This window comes from Camarhynchus parvulus, chromosome 1A, assembly GCF_901933205.1.
Source record: "Camarhynchus parvulus chromosome 1A, STF_HiC, whole genome shotgun sequence".
Classification (NCBI taxonomy): domain Eukaryota; kingdom Metazoa; phylum Chordata; class Aves; order Passeriformes; family Thraupidae; genus Camarhynchus; species Camarhynchus parvulus.
In genome coordinates this window covers 25496993-25516292 of record NC_044586.1, presented here as the reverse complement: position 1 = coordinate 25516292, position 19300 = coordinate 25496993, and the positions used below count along the sequence as shown (strand labels likewise).

The 19300-nt window shown below is 45.3% G+C and overlaps 1 protein-coding gene across 1 annotated transcript; it reads left to right on the top strand.

The window, feature by feature from the left end:
• Positions 1–681: 681 nt before the first annotated feature.
• Positions 682–19097, top strand: WDR91 (WD repeat domain 91). The gene is made up of 15 exons (XM_030960578.1): positions 682–864; positions 2503–2682; positions 3633–3840; positions 4662–4744; positions 6897–7021; positions 8764–8941; positions 9209–9367; positions 11410–11609; positions 12067–12217; positions 13680–13774; positions 14089–14257; positions 14964–15072; positions 16518–16630; positions 17396–17593; positions 18456–19097. Exons 1-15 carry the CDS (start codon positions 742–744, stop codon positions 18618–18620), a joined length of 2256 nt encoding a protein of 751 aa, XP_030816438.1. The 5' UTR covers positions 682–741; the 3' UTR covers positions 18621–19097.
• The last annotated feature ends 203 nt before the right edge of the window (positions 19098–19300 follow it).

The following is a 19300-nucleotide window of genomic DNA, read 5'->3' as shown; positions in this document are numbered from 1 at the left end:
TCCTGCACCCTTCCCTACAAGGATTTATGTTTCATTTCCATGGAAAATCCAGGGCTTGGCTTCACAAAGCACTAAGACTCCTCTGCTCCCACTGATGGTGCTAAATGACAGGCTTCTTTACAACATAGATTTTTTTTCCCCAACAAACTGTGACACATTGTTGTGGGCAACGATACCAGACATACTCTTGCACGAGAGGGCCAGATCCAGGCCCAGCCGGGCCTGCCACAGTCTGAAGCGCCCGCCTGGAAAGCCCTTCCCGGCTTTCCACTGGATTAATGCCCCCTGCCTCGCTACCGACCGCAAGCACAGCCCAGAGGTAAGAGTGCCCGCCCCTGCTGCTCCGTCGGAGGTCGGGAGGCGCGGGCCGGCCGGGGGAAGCCCGTGAGGGGCCGCGCCGGGAGCCTCTGGAATGGCCCGCTCGCTCCGTCTATCAATCACCCCCGTCCTTCAATCACCGCGCCCCGCCCCCAGCGCCGCCGCGCCTCCGCCGCCCGCGCCGAGCAACACCGGCCGCACGTGGCGGGCGGCCAATCGGCACGCAGCCGCCTCCCGGCGGCGACCAATCAGAAGGCGAGAAAAACGCGGGCTGGACGCGCCAGCGGGGTGGAGAGTGGGGGAGGGAAAAGCCGCGCAAGGCACGCTGGGAGTTGTATTCCCGCTTGGGGCTGGTCTGGGCCGGCTCATCCCCTCCCCTCCCCGGCCGTGGGCGGGCGGTGCCGGCGGCGCCGCGGGGCCCCCATGGCGGCGGCAGCGGAGCGCACGGACGAGTTGGTGCGGGAGTATCTGCTCTTCCGCGGCTTCACCGCCGCCCTGAAGCAGCTGGACGCCGAAATCAAGGCGGACCGGGAGAAGGGTTTCCGGGTAAGTGGCGAGCGCATCCCCGTGCCGGCGGGGCGCTGGGCGCGGGTGCGCCCCTGGGAGGACGCACTCCCCGGGCGGGCCGCGGGCGCCTCTTGGCGCCTCTTGGCGCCCCGGGGGCTGGGCGAGGGCAGCGGGCCTGGTGGCGGAGGGAGCCCTTGGAGCCTCCGCGCTCCCCCGCTGGGCTGCGCTGGGCGCCGGGGCCCGGCCGGCCCGCAGGCGGGACCCCGCATCCCGGAGCCGCCCGGGCCGCCCTGCCGCGCCCCTCAGGGACGCGCAGCCTCCTGGCGGGGCTGTAGCCTGCTGAATGCTCCCCTGCCGCCCGGCTCCAGGGCCCGTCAGCCCAGCCCGGCGGCTCCATCTATCCCCTCGCCTGCTTGTGAGGCAGGGGCTGCAGCTCCCGGCAGCCGCCCCGCGCCGCTGGGCAGCCCGGCCGGCTGGCACCCGACCTGTGACCCGCCCGCGGATTCTCGGCTTCGAGAAGAGAAGAACGGAGGAGACCCGCGGAACGAGAGGGCAGGAAGGCATTCCATTGCCTGCATCTTTTCTCGGTCGAGTTTTTATCCAGCGGCACTACAGCTCCGCTCATTAGTTTGTATGTCTTGAGGACCAGCTGCCTTGACTCACTCGTCACAGAATTTGCCAGTCTCAAAAATCCAGTTTCAGTCCATTATGTGGGCTTTGTATTTCTGTAGCAACAGTTCTGGGCACCGAATGTAGTGCTTTGAACAGTCAGATTTTTCTTTGACCGGTAATATAAGCACTACTTTTATCGTTAATAAAGCATGTTGCCTTTATTTTTTAAAACATCCGCACTTTGCTGGTGACTTAATCTGAATTGTTGCCCAAGAAGGTTTTGCTGGAGTCACAAACTTCAGTTTTCTATATCTGCCAGAAGCCACGGAGATAAGAATTGGGTATGTCCTAAGATACTAAATGATGAGGGGAGAGCAACCCACATATTAAACAACCTTAGTTTAATTTTATACAAGATGCATTTTTTTCTTTTTCTGGTGCCTGTCTTGGCGATCAGAAACCACTGAACAAAAAATCTATTCCCACACTACCATTCTGCCTTATTCATATTGCAGAAATGATTTCCAGATAGACGTAATGACAAAAAATTCTTCTGCAAAATTTTATGCTTGCCTTGTTAGTAGATGATGTTACTAAAGATAAAGGTATTTCAAAAATTGCAATGGAGCAGAACTGACTTCCTCTTTCTGTTGGCTAAATGCAGGTATTTTTCCTTTTAGCCTAAAAATAATACTTTTTTTTCAGGTGCTGCACTTGAGTTTTAAACATTTAATCACATTAATTTTTTATTGTTATTATTAACAACAGACTTTTAAAGGAGGTGGAAAGTTTTGCTTATTTGCAAAAAAATTCATCAGTTGGGTTCAACAAAATGTGATATTTCCGTCAAAATCTGTTTAGCTATGCTCTATTTCTTTTTCCTTCATTTGCAAAGTGCTGCAGAGTGGAAGAATGCTAATGCAAAATGCAGAGTGTTTCCCGGATCAGAAAATCGCTTATGCATAAGGATTGTACAGTTAAAGCTTCTCAGCACTAAGTTACAGAAAGTCTTATGCCTCAGGAGCCCTCCTATGAGTGAAGTGTTCCCTGTTTTGCACTCTTTAGGTGGATAAGATAGTGGAGCAGCTGCAGCAGTTTGTGCAGAGCTACGACCTGGCTGCCCTGCGGGATTACTGGAGTTATCTGGACCGACGCCTTTTCAGCCGCCTGGAGGACGTGTACCGGCCAACGGTGAACAAGCTGAAAACCAGCTTGTTCAGATACTACCTGGTCCATGCTGTCCAGGTAGGGTTTCATTTTTCGGCTACTTTATAAAGGTCCTGGTCTCTGAAACCAAAGCAATAAACTGCCTCTGTGAGCCTCTGCCAGGCCTGCTGGATTAGGAACAAACAGTTCATGTGTCATGATCAGGAGTTTGATGCCGACTCACATGACAAGCTTGTGTGCAGGATAAGGAAACTCAGGCAACAGGGAAACATGGTTTGCTCACATAGAGACAAATTTCCTTCAGAAAGGATAACAGTACTGGTAGCTCAGTCCTGCTCGGTTAACTTGGATACTAGCAGAGAACACAAGGTTAAAACTGGAACAAGGAAATGTGGAAGAGAAAATGAATGTCTTTTTGCTTGCTATGAATAGAACAGAAAATAATGAGCTTAAAATGAAACAGATTTTTTTTCTGTTCAAACCCTGGAAAGTCAATGGAGTATATTCTCCCCTTGATTCTTCGTGGTTCCATTCCCTGACTGAAGATCCAGGTGTAAGTGTAGGAGTCAAAATCTAATACATCTTTCTAGCAGTGTGCTTTTTCATGGTTTGTTTTGCCATGTGCTTACCCTGAGGTGTGACAGTCCTGTCTGCATAATGTGTCAGTTGGAAACCTTTTCAAGCTGCATGTACTGTAGACTTAAGCAATTCGAATTATACTTTGGTCCTGTATATGAATGCTTATGTCAGTGCACTCTGCACTGGTTTAGCTGAAATCAGTGTGTTTGGTTCGATTGGTCTCAGCCTTTAAACAGGATTGTGGTGATTAGAAATAAGTCTTTTGGATTAAGTACATTTGTAGGCTTCTCTTACCATATTTGGGATTTTTTTGTTTCCTGGTGAATCTAACCACTTGTTGTGTCAGGGTGATGAAAATAGTTTTGTTCATAATAAAAAGCAAATGTTCCTTGGCCTAATCTGGTGGCATTACCGGAAGTGTGAGCCCTGTTCTTCTTGCTGTGTTTCAGAATGGCCGCAATGACAAGGCACAGGAGTTTTTCCTCAAGCAGGCCTCCGAGCTCCAGAACCAGGCAGAGTGGAAGGATTGGTTTGTCCTGCCCTTCCTCCCTGCTCCAGACTCCAACCCCACCTTTGCTACCTATTTCTCACGCCAGTGGGCAGATACCTTCATCGTGTCTCTGCACAACTTCCTGAGCGTCTTATTTCAGTGCATGCATATCCTTCTTTGCAACTAATAGTTACATCTCCCTTGCCCTGGTGGTACAGTTATGCCAAGGATATAGTATTATGGAACTTCTTGCTTTCAGGTGATTTTTGACAGCCAAGACTTAATAGAAAGTTGGTGTTTACCAGAGGATGCTGGAATAGTTACTGCTCAGTTATCTGATGATACATGGTATTCCCTGGGCAAAACAAGTATGGTTGTTGCTGATGCTGAATCATCCTCATGAACTAGAAATCTTGTGCACATGTTGTTCTGAAATGGTTTTACTCTTTGCTTGACATAGTGCAAAACAGTCATACAACCTTGGGTCATAATCCATAATTGTACTGGCATCTGCTGTTAGATCCTTCTTTGGGTACATTATGTTCACAACATTGCCTAGTGACAGCTCATTATAATAGAGCAGTTGATTTTTGGCAGGAATAAGTTTTTAGCCCCACGCTACAGAGTTCTGTCTTGTTTGGTGAATGGCAGGCTTATGCTGCAGCTGGAATACAGCTCATCTTGAGCTGTTCAGTGTACAGTAAAGCAGTTATAGAACCTGTCTTGCCCTCCACTTCTGACTCTAAAAAGAAATAATCTAAAAATCCTTGCAAAGTCCACATGAAATAATTTGTGCAACTGCAAAGTGAAAAGTTGACTTAATTACTTAAGCTGTTGCTAATCTTCTGGTCGTGCACATACTTTTTGCTAATTGTATGGACTAGGCAGCTTTGTTTTTACAGATAAATGGCCAGTATGGAGTGCTGGCTTTTAGAATTAAGCCAGGTGCACACAAATTGTCACCTCGATTTTCTTTAACATTGCTTACCCGTTCCAGTCATACTGAACTTTGAAGCTGAATGTCTCAGGACCAGTCTCATACAAGAAGAAAATGAATCGTTGCGGCATAAGGTCAGAATTGAGATCACTCTTTAGCTGCTGATTGTGTGATGTGAGTTTTGTAAAGTTGATTCCATCCACTCAAGAACATTGTAACTGTTCTGTTTGGTGCAGTTATTCTAAGGCAGATTCTTTTAAGTCTTCTGTTTTATTTTGATTTATCTTTCAGTTGTTTCCAGCAAACTTAGGGTTGTCATCATACTGTGAAATGTGTGTTTAGGATATTCCTGTCCCTCTGCTGGAGGTGACTGTCTCCCCTCCCTGTGCTGTCTGACAGGTGACTGAATACTATACAAACTCGTTTTCTGTTACACTGCAAAGTTAAAACAAGGTGAAACTGGTAGCAGCTAAGAGATGTGTGTCGTAGAGTAATAGAATGGGTTTGAAAGGAATTATGGCTGATTTTGTGAATAGTATTCAGTCACTTCCAGATTTTAGCTGATAGAGAAATAGAAGCAATAGAAATGGGTAGTAAATTCTGGCAAAGAGACAGAAACTGTTACTTCTGAAATGGTCCCTTCACCATGTTTGATATATACTTAAAGCAATTTAGACCAACTAATGGAAATGTTGTGAGTGACTGTTTCCCAACTCTAGATCTTACAGTAAACCATAAGAAGAGTCTATTAGTTCCGACAAAATGTTGCTCATCTCCATGTCTTGTGTTTGACAGTATCATCAGCAGATACTTAGGAAAAGGGTGTAACAGGGGTCAGTCATTTCCATGTATAACTTCTGTTAGAGAAATTTGTGGAATCTACAGTTTAAGAACTTTCTAAACTATAGATCACATGTGGATGATCACATACAAGTAGGAAGGCTTATTCATGTAAGCAGAACTTTAATTTTGCTTCCTCAAACATACCAAGAAAAGCTCTTTTTGTATAAATACTTCAGTAAAGTTTGTGCTTCACCTCCTGTATTACAAAACATTGTTGTATGTTGTGTTTCCTGTTTGTACTGTTTTAATAGCTGTTCAACACTGTCCTAGAAATAGAAGTTAAATAGAAAAATTGATTTAAAAAAGGAGGCAGTTTTTGGGAAAAAACCCAAGATTTGTCACTGTGTACTGTATGGAGTTAGAAGGTCAGTCAAACATTGACAGGAGGGTTCTGCAAAGATGGTCAGTGAGTAGGGACAGAGGATGAGGTGTGTTTTGCAATAGAGCTCTTTTATTTCCTCAAATTTTGTGTTCTTTACTTTTAGTCAGAATAAATCTATGGTTTGTATTTTGCATGTTGGCTGATATCATTTGCAGTATGGATAAAAGTTTTCTGACAAATTGACAGAAGTAAAACTAGACTTTCCCTTTTAGTCAACTTCTCAGGTCAGAGAGGGAACCAGCTACCTCTAGAATACAGGTTTGAAAAAAGGATGTCAATAAATACTGAATTTTATGCTAGCTGAAATTAAGTAGTGATTCTGTTTTATGCTGCTGAAACAATGCAAGTACATAAATAGCAAGCTGGATTTCTAAAGCTCATTTTTCTTCCTGTATTTTCTTTCCTTAAATAGGGTGTTAAAAAGAAAAAGAAAAATATCTGAAAAACAAACGTACAGAAACAGAAAAGCCTGAGGAACTCTTTGTGTAAGAGTCACAGGCATAAACCACACCTGTTCCAGAAAACTGCATGCTGAGGTTCCTCTCTACTAAAAGAAAAAGAGATGGTTTTCTTTCTCCACAATGTGGAGATAAATCTCACTATCATGTTTGGGAAGGAGTTGCACAGGGTATAGAGCTGGATTTCAGGGTGACCTGGTTTCACTGACCTTGGTGCACCCTGCCAGTCCAGCAAGCCCTTGGCTGTGGGAAGAAGATTACCTTCTAGGCTCCATGCCTGCACTGCCCTGGCTCAAACTGCCTGCATGGAGAGGGACTGGTGAGCTCTGCCCTGCCCAGCTCTTGTTTCCCAGCACCACTAATGTCCCCACAGCAGCCCGAGGAGAGGAATGAGGGTTTTAAGTAGGCTGCAGTTTCATGTGCCTAAAGTACTGATTGTTTTGACTAATCGGACTAATGTGGTGCTCAGCCAGTCAGAGCAACTTTTTTCCTTCCCCACCCTTCTAGAGCTGTTGAAATAAAAGGAGTAAGCAACTTCAGTGAGTGGGAAGGAGGTGAATCTCAGTGACACTGTGTTTACTTGGCTCTTTTCTCCTGTCCTAGCTGTTTGCTCTGCAGGCTGAATCCTCCCGCATGAAGAAAGAGGAACTGGAGGTGGAACAAACAGTTCTGCATCACAAGTTGCCTGCATATGTGGCCAACATGGATCGACTGGGGGACTCTGAGCTGTGAGTGCCTGCAGGAGAAGAGCTGGGGACAGGCTCTGCTGCTTTTGTTGGGTCAGGGAGGTTCCTGGAGGGTCATTTCCACGTCCCCTGCCCTGGGATTCAGTGCAGAAAGACATCCAGGCAGACCTAAGTAGGTTTAGTGGAATTCATGACAGATGTCTCTCCCATCTTTTGGGAGGTTCTTGCAAACCAGTGAGAGCCCAAGCACACATGGAAGTGATTCTGTTCTGCTGTCAGCAGTGCACCAAGGTGTTCTGGGCATCTAGGGCACTGGCAGCAGTGCAGTACCTGCAGTATTGCTCAAGTGAAGTGGATTGGCTCTTAATTCCAATTTACTTGAGTGCCTGCAGTGCCATAGGTGAACGCCCTGTGTTGTTTTGTAGACACTGTTACTTTATGACCCAAATGGATTCTTGTCACACAGGGATGTTTTCTTGCTTTTGCAAAGTCAAGAGAGAAAGAGCTTCTCTTCTCTGAGGCTCAGTTATGCACAGATTTCCCCATGAACTTGCTGCAGTTAAAAGTGTGTTTTATGTCTACATCTAATTTGTGCCTATCTCTGGAAATTAGGCAACATACACAGTGATACTGCTTCTTTAACTGTTATTTTTTACCCCAGTACAGGACAGGAATAGGATTGATTAAATTATCCTGTTGCCAGTGACAGATAGAAGTTGTAGCAGGTACTACACACAAAATGTTTTAGTCTAAAATTTGTCTTATTAAATAGACTTAAGTGTTTATTCAACTATCTTGGTGACAGCTCTGCAGTCTTTGCACAGTACAGGCTACAGAGTTTAGTTTATGATATGTTTTTTTGAACTATGTGGAAAGCCCTTATGCTATCTGCATGTATGGAGGAGTGTGACTTGAGGGATGGGATAATTTATTCCTGTATTTATTTTTGTCCATATGAATTAGAAAAGCTTGCCTAAGAAGTGGCATTTCTTGCATGTGCAGCTTATCTCTTAGTCTGGGGACCAGTTCAGTTGCTTATTTTTGTGTCTCTGCTTAACTCAAAGCCCAGCTTTGGTAGAGTAGTTCCATCCTTGCTGAGTGGATAGACAATGAAGATTATTGTATTCCCCTTGCCCTTGCTGCCACTCTGCTCTCAGAGGAAGCTGTAGCAGAGTGAGGTCAGACAATTTATGTTCTGGGAAGCAGCTGCTGCTCTTGGCATTGTGGACTGGGAAGGGAGGTGTTTATAATCATACAAATGGGCTGTAGCTCTCATATTTTCTTTGGGTCTGGATTTTGAGATATTGAAGGCTTGTGCCATAAAATTGTTGAACATGACTTGCTGTTTATCAAAGGGTGTTCAGTGAAATATTGGATGCTGAATGTCTCTCAAAGTAGGTCTGTTTTATGCTATGAACTGGGAATAACATCTGAATAAGTCCTACAGAAATCTGAATTCCCCTGCCTTTCCCTTAGGGTCTTTCTAAACAAACAGAGTGGAAGGAGTTTTAGGTGGCTCTAAAGGGAATTCAGCAACAGTTTGAGCTCACTGGCATCTCTGTGAAGTGAGCTTTTGGTTACAGTGACTGTAATGACCTGCTCCAGGCACTAACAGGATATTTTCAAATAGGGTTTTAGTGCATAGTGGTGCACTGGCTTGCAAATGAACATCTGTCTTGCAGTGGTTCAAGCAGCTGCCACTTCACTCAACTGGGTGGTCTTTGGGCAGGTTGCCTTGCTACACTTTCACACTCTATTTGGTGGTGTTTTGTGTTTTTCATTAGTGATATGACCTGCAACCAGAGAAGTACAGCACATTCTCTTCAGTCCCGGGGAGGCTTTCTGTCCTCCTTTCTCTCTCAAAGTAAAAAGGGCCCTTCCAGACCAATCCATTCAAGTGGGACTTCTCCAATGCAGGCTAGCAGTATGCTGCTAGGGAAGAAGGAACCAACAAATCACCAGGTAATTCTCAACTGAAAGTTGCTCAGTCTCCAAGGAATTAACTTGCAGCATGACACCGCTCCAAGCTTCTGCTTCCACCTGAAAAATTAAATGTCCTTTCCTGCCTTGAAAATGTGTGCTGGGCCTGAATGCAGCACAAGAACAGCTATTGTTATCTGAGAGCTTGTGGAGTCCTTGCAGGTGCTTGGTTGCTTTGCTGCTTCGTTTGCTCTTTGTTCTGCAGCCTATAGAAGCACAACTTTGCCCAGTCACCTCTCTGCTTTCCAGAGTGCCAAAGGAAAAGAAGGAGCAGTGAGTTCTAAGGATGGGAAGAGCCACTTCAGTGGTTTAGTGGCCGGAGAGTCCAGTTCCCTGCAGCAGCGGCAGAAGCGCTTGCAAGAGCACGGGAAAGAAAGGAAAGAACTGTTGTCAAAAGGGACCTCCCAGGTACTGGTCAGCACTGCAGGGCTGGGAGGCAGAAGGCTTGCATTTTTGTGAAACTAAGTGGTAAAACAAGTGCAAGTATTTCCTTTAAGCTTTGGAATTGCTAGTCAGGAATAACTGTATCAAAGGTTAATGTTTATAGTTAATCCAACTCCTGCACTTGGTTTATTTCTGTGTCCCTGGAAGTTAATCAGTATTGGCATTTCAGGTGGAAGAAGAATTCTTTTGTCTCTGTGTTTTTCAACAGCCTGGTCCTGAGGCTTCATTAAGGTTTCATTCACTTTCAGTGGTTGTGTTCAAATACCTTGTTAAAATCCCCATTCCTTGGTGGTAATGAACTTGGCTCACTCATCCAGCCAAAGTGAGTTCTCTTCCTGTAGGTTCTTATGCTGATTTATACAGGCTCTGTGTGGGACAATGGAAACAAATATAAAATTTTCCTGGATAGGAATGGAACTTGCTTTCCTAGCAACATTTACTTTTTGGAGTTTTTTGTACTTTACTGTTGCAGTTTTGCCTGGGGGTGTGCCCTGCTTTAAAATCTCATGAAATAATAAAACTGTGTCCTGGATTTTAACTGCTGAAGGTCAGCACATTGCTTCTGTTCACCTGTGTTGTATGGCTTTCAGCAGCCATGTTGTCAAAAAGTACAGAGCACAGGCAGCATCTCAGCCCTCGTTATTTTGTCTGTATGAGACATTCTGCCTTGTGGAGAGACAGTGCTGAGGGACTGTTGCCTCTTGGCCAGTGTGTGGCTGTTCTGTGTGTGGGAGTGCTGGTTAAAGAGATGTTACTCTATCACTCAGCATTCAAGGCCTTGAGAGAACTTTGTTATTCATGGTTCATCTAAAACACTTTCAGCATTGGTTGGAAAATTGCAACACCCAATTTCTTAGTAAGTTTCCTTTCACTTCCCTTTTTCTAGAATGTTCCACGTTAAGGCAGTGTTTTTTGGATGTGTAAAGATTGGTCCTTGTGCTCTTGGGGAACCTTGATACTCTAACTTTCTCTTGTACTCAAAGCATGTGAGCAAAAAGGAAACTGAAAGGTGGCACTGTTTTCTTTCACATGAGAGTCATTAACTGGTTGTTACCTCCCCACATTAACTAGCAGAATAATTCTTGGATTTATTTCCCAGTCTATTCCAGCTCTGTGATTTCAGATGATTTGATTATGCAGTGCTTGATCCATTGGTCCTGATGAGAAGCTACTGTAAATTAGGCAAGCATGTGTTACAGAACAGGAATTCTTAACCATCAGTACCATTTTGGGGACACTTAGCTTTCAGAGGATGGTTTATCAAAAGAATGCTAGCAGATGGTTTACCACCTTATGTGCTGTATCTGCTTCTTGTTCAACTTCTGGTGGCAAGGGAAGACTAAGCTGCTTCCAAATATTTCTGCAGTGCAGATCTTGTCTCATCCAGATACCGTCACTTCCTAAAACTCCATTTGTTCTGTCTGCCCTGTCAAATTGGGTTTGAAGCTTTTGGACTCATGTGTCAACTCTACTGTTGTCATCAGTCAGTTGGCTGCAGTGGTGACTCCAGTGTGCACAATCTAAACCTCTGGCAGATGAGGATAATCCATCCACTGGAGCTTGAGAGCCAAGTTTTTGTGCAGGTTTGCTGAACTGCATATTGTACAGACTTAACTTTTATTGCTGAATGCAAGAATTCCTTGAAATATGTTGATTTTCTTGTGAATCTGAGCTCTAATGGCATGTAAATGGGCCTCTGATATTGGCTGAGGTATGCTAGAAATGTTGCAGTTTTATTTAATTCTTACGGGAAGGTATATAACTGGGCACATGGAGGAGGATATAAGGGACTCAGCATCTAAGCAGGTCATATTAAATAGTGCAGTTGTGCAACACATGGTCCTTGTACTCAGAAAGGTCCCTGGCAGAAGGAGTGTTGGGCCTGACAATGCTTCTGTTTTATTGCACCTTCTTTTTTTTTTTTTTTTCTCCCAGCAGGCTGGGGTAGCTGAGGAGCTTGATATGGAGCTGCTTCCTTGTATTTCACACAGGATTTCTTCCTTCAGGGCCAAAGTGCTGAGAAGAAAACAGATACTAACACAGCTGAGGCAGAACCATGCTCAGAGCTGCATGCTGAGCAAACAGACACTTCAACCAGAATGCCTGGCAGCAGTGCAGAGGCTGTGGGGGTTCGGCAGGAGCAGCCTTTCATCGTCCTGAGCCAGGAGGAGTATGGGGAGCACCACTCATCCATCATGTACTGCAGGTAATGCACTGGCAGGAGAGGGCTGTGTTGTAGAAGCCTCTGCAGAAGGATCAGCTGTGTCTGCCCTCTGTCTCCCAGCCTCTGTTCTGTCCTGCACGTTGGACATGTACTCTCACTTGTTGGGCTGTCAAGTTGGTGTGACTGAAAATAACATGTAGCTTGTGCTACATGTGAGAAAGGACAAAGATTTTTGGACAGAAATATTCGTGATTGGGCAATGCAAGCCAGGAAGAAACAGTCTCATGGAAAGCAGGTATTGTTTAAGGGCATTATGCTTTATGTCTGGACCTTAGTGTGCGTTGTTGTGCCAGTTACTGTGAAGTGAGCAGGAAGTAGTGCAAAGAAATTCTAATTCCTGCAGAAGGAACTGGTGTGTGGCCAGGAAAGGAAGGATTAGTGGGTTACATCTAAGAATTTGAGGGAGAAAAATATCCCATCAGTTTCATTCTACACACAGGGTTGATTGTTCTGGACGGAGGGTGGCCAGCTTGGATGTGGATGGGGTCATCAAAGTCTGGTCTTTTAACCCCATAATGCAAACAAAAGCTTCATCCATTTCCAAATCTCCATTGCTGTCTCTGGAATGGGCCACCAAGCGTGATCGGCTGGTGAGTAGTCTGTGTGTGGAAGTGCAGCAGATGATTTGGGGCTGTCCTGCAACATGTTGCACATTCACTTCTAGACAGCTGCACTGTGGATAAGATTGGGACAGCAGTTAGTTTCCACAGGGAACCAAAGCCTCTGGGGTCTAAAAAGAACTAGAGTGGGGAGTGTATGCTTTGTATAGAGCAAGGAGTTCACCACTGCTTGCCCTGAAATGGAAATTCTGAAGTGCAGTGTGGTACAGCTGCAGGATAGAAGTAGTGCCTTTGAGAGAAATGCCTGTCTTCACACCGATCACACAGCAACTTGTGAAGACAGGCCGAGGCAACTGAGTATAACAGCCTGTGGGAGGCCTGCAGAGAGCTGTGGACATTTATTCGTACCCTGAGCAGCAGAGAAGGGAAAACAGGGTTGAGGTGGCATTTTACTTGTGCGTAAAAAGGTGTGAAAAAAGCTCCATGGCCAGTTCTAGACTGGTGTTTTAAGAACTGAGGGTTTGTGTGTGCATGAGGAGCTTGGATCTTGTTTAAAAAATAATGGAAGTTTAAATGTTTCCTATATCCCTTTTACTCTAGTTCTGTTACTAGAGAGGAGCCTTAAAAGATATGCATTCCTTTGAGTCCTTGAACTGTTGCTAGTGTTTCATGCCCTCCCTTGGCAGATACAGGGCTGTATGAGAAGGCTGACCTGCAAATGAGGCAGTATTATTTTTCACATTTTGGCACTGACAATGTGTGGCTTGCTAACCCCAAAATGCCACCTGTGAAGAGCTGGTGCTACAGCTTGTCTCTTCTTTGGCTTTTAGAAAGCAAGTTGTCAATGCAGTTGTTGCACTTTGTTTGTTCTGATGATGTTTCTTCTACTTTGTGGAATTAATTTCCTTGTTGCTAACAGAAAGATTCTTAATTCTGAAATACATGTAGGATTCACCAGCAAATTAGGCACTGAAGTGACGAAGATCTGGCTTGCTCAGTTTTATTTATAATGCATCTCTTCATTACTTAAATTTTAATTGAAATTGTAACACCACTGATAAAGTATGTGTGAGCTCTTCTGGATGATTTCATCCTCCCATGGGTGAAAGGAGTTGCCTTCTGCTTGATTTTCTCTTTAGCACACAATTAACAATCTTAAGCTTCTCTTTACTTGGACCCCTAGATATTGAGACTCCATACATGTTTTGCATCTCATAAGGTTGAACCATGATCTAGAAAGTGGTGTTTATGCCACCTTGGTGCCTATTAGATCTTTTTCTCACTGGGAAGCAGGGTTTTTACTCTGACTTCTGTGGCTTTGGGGTAGTCCCACTCAGTGTGATTGCACAGGAAGACAGGATGTACCATAATGGAGTAATATTTAGTCTGAATGCATAAATAGGAAAAAATTACTAAGTCTTGGTGGTTGTTGGCCAGCATCATTGTACTGCTCACTCACACTTTTTCCATCTACTTCCTTGCTGGTTTCAAGCTATTGCTTGGCAGTGGGGTCGGGACAGTTCGTCTTTATGACACAGAAGCAAAGAAGAATCTCTGTGAAATCAGCATTGATGAGGACATGCCCAGGTAACTCTGGAATACTGATTTTTCTGTATAAATAGAAATAAATGGTATTGGTTTTAATAGTAAACATTTTAATGTTCCTGCTGCTTTTCTGCAGCTGCAGGATTATCCAGCCTTCATCTAGAGGGCAGTCCTTGCCTGAGCTGAGTAAAACTGTTCAGGTGAATGGGAGACACTCAAAAACTAAGCAGATGAATCTGCCCTCCTTTACAGTGCACCCTGTCTTGCAGACTCTTAATGGGAGAGCTCGTAGGTGAGTGTTTTGCTTGAGGCAGCTGCAGGAGAGAGGTGATTCAGACCATGTGCCTGTGTTTCAGGATCCTCTCGCTTGCCTGCAGCCCAAGTGGTGCCTCCTTCGTCTGCTCTGCAGCAGCCCAGAGCCCTGTCTCCCACATTGACTTCTCAGTAATCAACTCTGGGGGCAAAAGCATGAACCAAGTTCCTGGGAAACTGCTACTGTGGGACACTAAAACAATGAAACAGCAGGTACTTGCTGGGTTTCTTTCCTCTCTCAGTCTGCTTGCTGAGAATGGGTGTCTTCTGTTTCAATGTCTAGGAGCCCTCTTTCTAAATTATGCTGACTTTCTTTTCAACACCCTTCTTTTTCCTCCTTCTTCCTTTCCCCTCTGTCACATTCAGGATAAAAATAAATAATGTAAGTAGCTGCTGGATTGGGTGAAGTATTTTTTGTTTTATTGGTGTGTTGGGATTTTTCTGAGGAATTTTTCGGAATAGTCCACGGCCTTGTTTCTATCCTGGCTGCACAGTTTGTGACTGGAAATATCCCAAGTGGATTGAATGACGCTTTGCTGAGGCTTTCTCCATTTGAGCTGTACTGAAAGGTTTTCGTTGCTGCTGTTTCCCTTGCCTTCCCTGATTTTAAGTGAAGTGCTGTCCCTGACATGTAGGAGAAAGCAACATACTCAAGCTAATGCCTGCCAGAAGCTGGTTTTGCAACCGTGAGGCCATGGCCAAGAAAGCTGTGGCTTGGCTGAGGTGAATTGCTGGTTTAGTGTCAGTAAAATGCTTCTGCCAGACCTTGAAGTCTGTAGTCATTAGAGGTGTAGGGCTCCAAACCAGAGTTCTTGTTACTAAATACCATCTTTCTTTCTTTCTTCCTTCCCCTGGAGTTCAGCTCTTCAGCATCCCCAGCTCCTTTTTGCTCAGCATTAATGCAGATTTTCCCTTCCAGCTGCAGTTCTCCCTGGAGCCTGAGCCCATTGCTATTAACTGCACAGCCTTCAACCACAATGGCAACCTTCTGGTCACCGGGGCTGCAGATGGGATTGTTCGTCTCTTTGGTAAAGTGCAAAGGGACCTGGGGGTGTTGGTTGGTAGCCAGCTCTGAGGCCAGGTGGCCAAGACTGGCATGTGGGCTTGGATCACAAATAGTGTGGCCAGCAGGATGAGGGAAGGGATTGTCTCCCTGCTCCTGGCACTGCTGAGGTTTCATCTCAAACAGCATGTTGGGTTTTGGGCCCCTCACTAGATGAAAGGCGTTCTGGGGCTGGAGCATGTCCAAAGAACAAAACTAAAGCTGGTAAAGGGTCTGGAGCACACGAGGAGTGGCTGCAGGAGCTGGGGTTCTTTAGCTTAGGGAAAAGGAGACTGAGGGGACACCCTACTGCTTTCTGCAAGAACCTGAAAGGAGATTGTGGCCAGGTGTTGGTCAGTCTCTTCTCCCAGGTAACAGAGGGTCAGACAGGAGGAAAGAGTCTCAAGCAGTATCGAGGGAGGTTTAGATTGGATATTAGGGAAACTTCTGTCACCAAAGGAATTGTCAAGCACTGGAGCAGGCTACCCAGGAAAGTGCTGGAGTCACCATCCCTGGAAGTTTTTAAAAGTTGTTACAGATGTGGCACTTACATGCCATGTGGAGTGTAGTTTAGTGGTGCAGTTGGCAGTGTTAAAGTTGGGCTTGATTATTTTGGAGGTCTTTTCTAACTTAAATGTTTCTGGGAAACTGAGTAGTGAGGTGATCCCTAGTCCTCAGCTGGCTGCCTGTAGCAGGGAGGCAGCTGTAGGATATGCTTGGAGACCAAAGTGGAAGCTGTTGTCTCCACAGGAGCTCTCAGGAATGAATTGACGTAGACTTTTTCTGGAGGAAATTGGCTGGAGACCCTGGTAGTGCTGATGGATTTGTTTCTCTCCTGCTGAAGAGGGGAGTGAATTTGCTCTTAAGCCATGTGGTCTTGTGCTGTGCCAGAGAGCAGTACCACTAGAGGCTGAGCTGTGAGGAAAGCAATTAATGTGAGACCTTGCATTTAAATGCAAGAGTTTCACATTAGTCCTCCTTTTGGGAGCAATTTGTGTTTCTCAGGTTTTTGTACTCTTCATCCTGTCCTTGCAAGAAAGGCAGCTCAGGCCTCCTACCTTTGAATGGGGAATCTGCCTCTGGTGCAGGTGGAGGCTGCAGTCCCAAGTCTTTGGGAGGACAGAGCTGTCAGCAGCTGGGAGGATGGGCAGGATCACAAGGGGAGGAGGAGGGCCAGTGGTGCTTGGATGCAGAATGCCTGCAGTTGACTGTGAATATGTGAGCAGTCCTGTAAAGTCCAGTAGTTACAGACAATGATTTTGTGGCCAAAGTGACAGCAGGAGTACAGGCACAGGGTGCTGGGACTGGACTGGGCTCCCCCAGGCTGGCTTGGAGGGCTGGCACAGAGACCTCAGGAACATAAAAGGCCTCCCTCTCTTCGCCTCAGCTCTGTGTGAGTACAAGGAGGGTTCAGTACTGTTCTCCCCTCAGATATGCAGCAGCACGGGTGCGCCATGAGCTGGAAGGCACACGAAGGAGAAGTCTACTCTGTGGAGTTCAGCTATGATGAGAACACAGTCTACAGCATAGGAGAGGATGGCAAGGTAGGCTGGGGATGACCTCCTACTGCTCAGCTGGCAGAGAGGCTTCTTCTGGAGTCTTCTCCACGTGGTGGGGACAATCATAAAAATATGCTCAGATTCTGGATGAAATGTGGGCTGCTAACTGCAGTCTTAGGTGTGCAGTACCACCCTGCTCCAGGTAATCTGCAGAGAGAGTGGCTGAAAAATGTGTTCATAGTTGGAGCTGTCTTTGACCTTGTGTGCAAATCCTACTGTTGGTGACATCCCTTTTCTAAATAGTCCATGTGAGGATGACCTTTCTCTGACCCTGAGATCACCACATTTGAGATCTGGGATTCACAGGGAGGCATATCCTTGACCACCTTGCATAAATCTCATCAGCAGCTCCCTTTATAATTGTTATTGTAATTGTTATTATTGTTTATAATAAACACTTCAATTTCTGCAGTTCCTCAATCTTCAGCAGCAGAGAGAGGTGTGGCTCAGGGAGGGACCTTGGCTGAGGAGTGAAGCAAGTTCTCGCCAGAGTACTGCATGCAGTATGGAAAGACACATAGGCAGTAGTGCTTGAGGAATACAGAGAATATCTTTGCCTGGATAGAAGGCACTCTTACAGCCTTTGCAGCCTGTGTTTTATTAATATAGTCATTAGGTATAGATGTCAAAATGCCATCTTCTGTTTGTGAGGAATACTCACTATTTTGCTTAAAAGCAAAAAAAGACAACTGCACTTGCATCCCAGTTAATTTCATTGTAGGCTTTTCTCATCTCTTTTTCTCATTCTAGTTTATTCAGTGGAACATCCATAAAAGTGGCTTGAAGGTGTCTGAGTATGACCTTCCCAGGGAAGCTACAGGTCCTTTTATTCTGTCTGGGTACAGTGGCTACAAGCAAGTCCAGTTCCCACGAGGACGGCTTTTTGCTTTTGACTCTGAGGGCAATTACATGTTGACATGTTCTTCTACTGGGGGAGTAATTTTTAAGGTAAGTCTGAGAAGTGATGGGGACTACTCTTAAGTATCCATACAAACTTCTGTTAATTACAGGAGTGCAACAGCAGCCACTGGAAGTTCTTAAGCAGCACATACCCATCCTGGCTCTGTCAAAGCTGCTGCTCAGTTTCACACAGTGTGCATTTTAGCAGTGTGTAGTGACTGTACAGCAAGTGTTTGGGTCCTACAGCTGGAGTATTTGTGCTCTTTCTTAAAGCCTAGCTTTAGTGTCCAAGTGACTAGGACAAAGTTTTAATTACTTTTTTTAATGTATAGATACATGTCAGTTCAGTGCAAAATATATGATTGTTGACGGGTGCTCATGTTCAGTCTGCCTTCTGTGCCTGCTGATTTTATGTTGGACCCAGCCTGATCCTCTTCCCTTACCATGTACTGAAATTAAACAAAGGGTAAGGCTGAATGGTTCTGAGTGCCCAAATTTCTGTGCTTCATTAACAAGTGTTACTTATCACATGCCCATGCTCTTGCAAGGTAGATTAGATGGAATCTTTACTTTGCATCTGGGGCACTCAGAGCACCTGAACAAACATGAGCTATAGCTTAGGCTTATGTGCTTCTCATCAGTGTATGCTCTTAGGGTGCCTTGTTCAATTACTGCAGTTCAGTTGATGTCAAAAGTTGAGCTGCTTGAGAGCACATGCTTCTGTAGTGAGACTGGAAACTTCCTTTCCTGTGTGTGCTACACACATCTCAGTATCTCTCTGATTTTCTGCTTACTTAGCATGCTCTTAGAGATACAGAGTCTCTGTCAGGCTTTGGCTTGTCTTGTTGGGTGCATTGCTCCCACTGCAGAAACATACCTCCTTAAAATCTTATGCTTTCCTTCTTTTTAGTTAAATGGTGAGGAAAAGGTTCTGGAGAGCTGCCTTTCCCTGGGAGGACACCGAGCTCCTGTTGTCACAGTGGATTGGAGCACAGCCATGGACTGCGGGACCTGCCTCACTGCTTCTATGGATGGGAAAATTAAATTAACAACCTTACTGGCTCAAAAGTCTTAACCTGGACAGTACTGAAGGGGGAAAGAGCAATAGAGCTGACAAACCCAATGTTAACTCATAGGAACAAACTGCATGGGAGAGAAGGCAAAGCAAAGTCCCTCTTCTCATTGTAGCTTTTGCCTCTTGATAAATACATTTGCCAAACCACTGTGCAACAGAATGCCAGTATGGGACTGGATCAGTGGCAGCACTGAAAAATAAGTCTCCACTAATCCATTGTGGCAGCTGGACTTCCCTCTGTTAGGGAGTCCTGAGTAGCACGTGGCTAAAAGGCTGTGGTCGCGTCAGGGTTCTGCAGAAGAAGGTGAGGCTGGAGGAGGCAAGCATGAGGCAGCACAGAGCATGACAGTAAGATGACTCAAACTGGAAAGGCTGATGAGAAACCAGAGTATTCTTGGTATAGCATTTATTGTTATGATTTTGTTAGTTTGTTTTTATTTGTTTTTTTCTGTAAAAAGAAAATATTCCCTTGCATTTGAACTCTATGCTTTGTTCAGCAGTTGCTGCAAAACATGGAGGGTGGTGAGGGCAGTGATGTGCCAAGTCTCCTGCATGCAAAAAGCTCTTGTGTTTTCACCAGGTGCTTCCAGCATCACACCTGCACACCATGGTGAACCAGACATCCAGGAACAAAAACAACTGTGTTTGCTTGGATGTAGTGTTACCTTGCCATAGGTAAC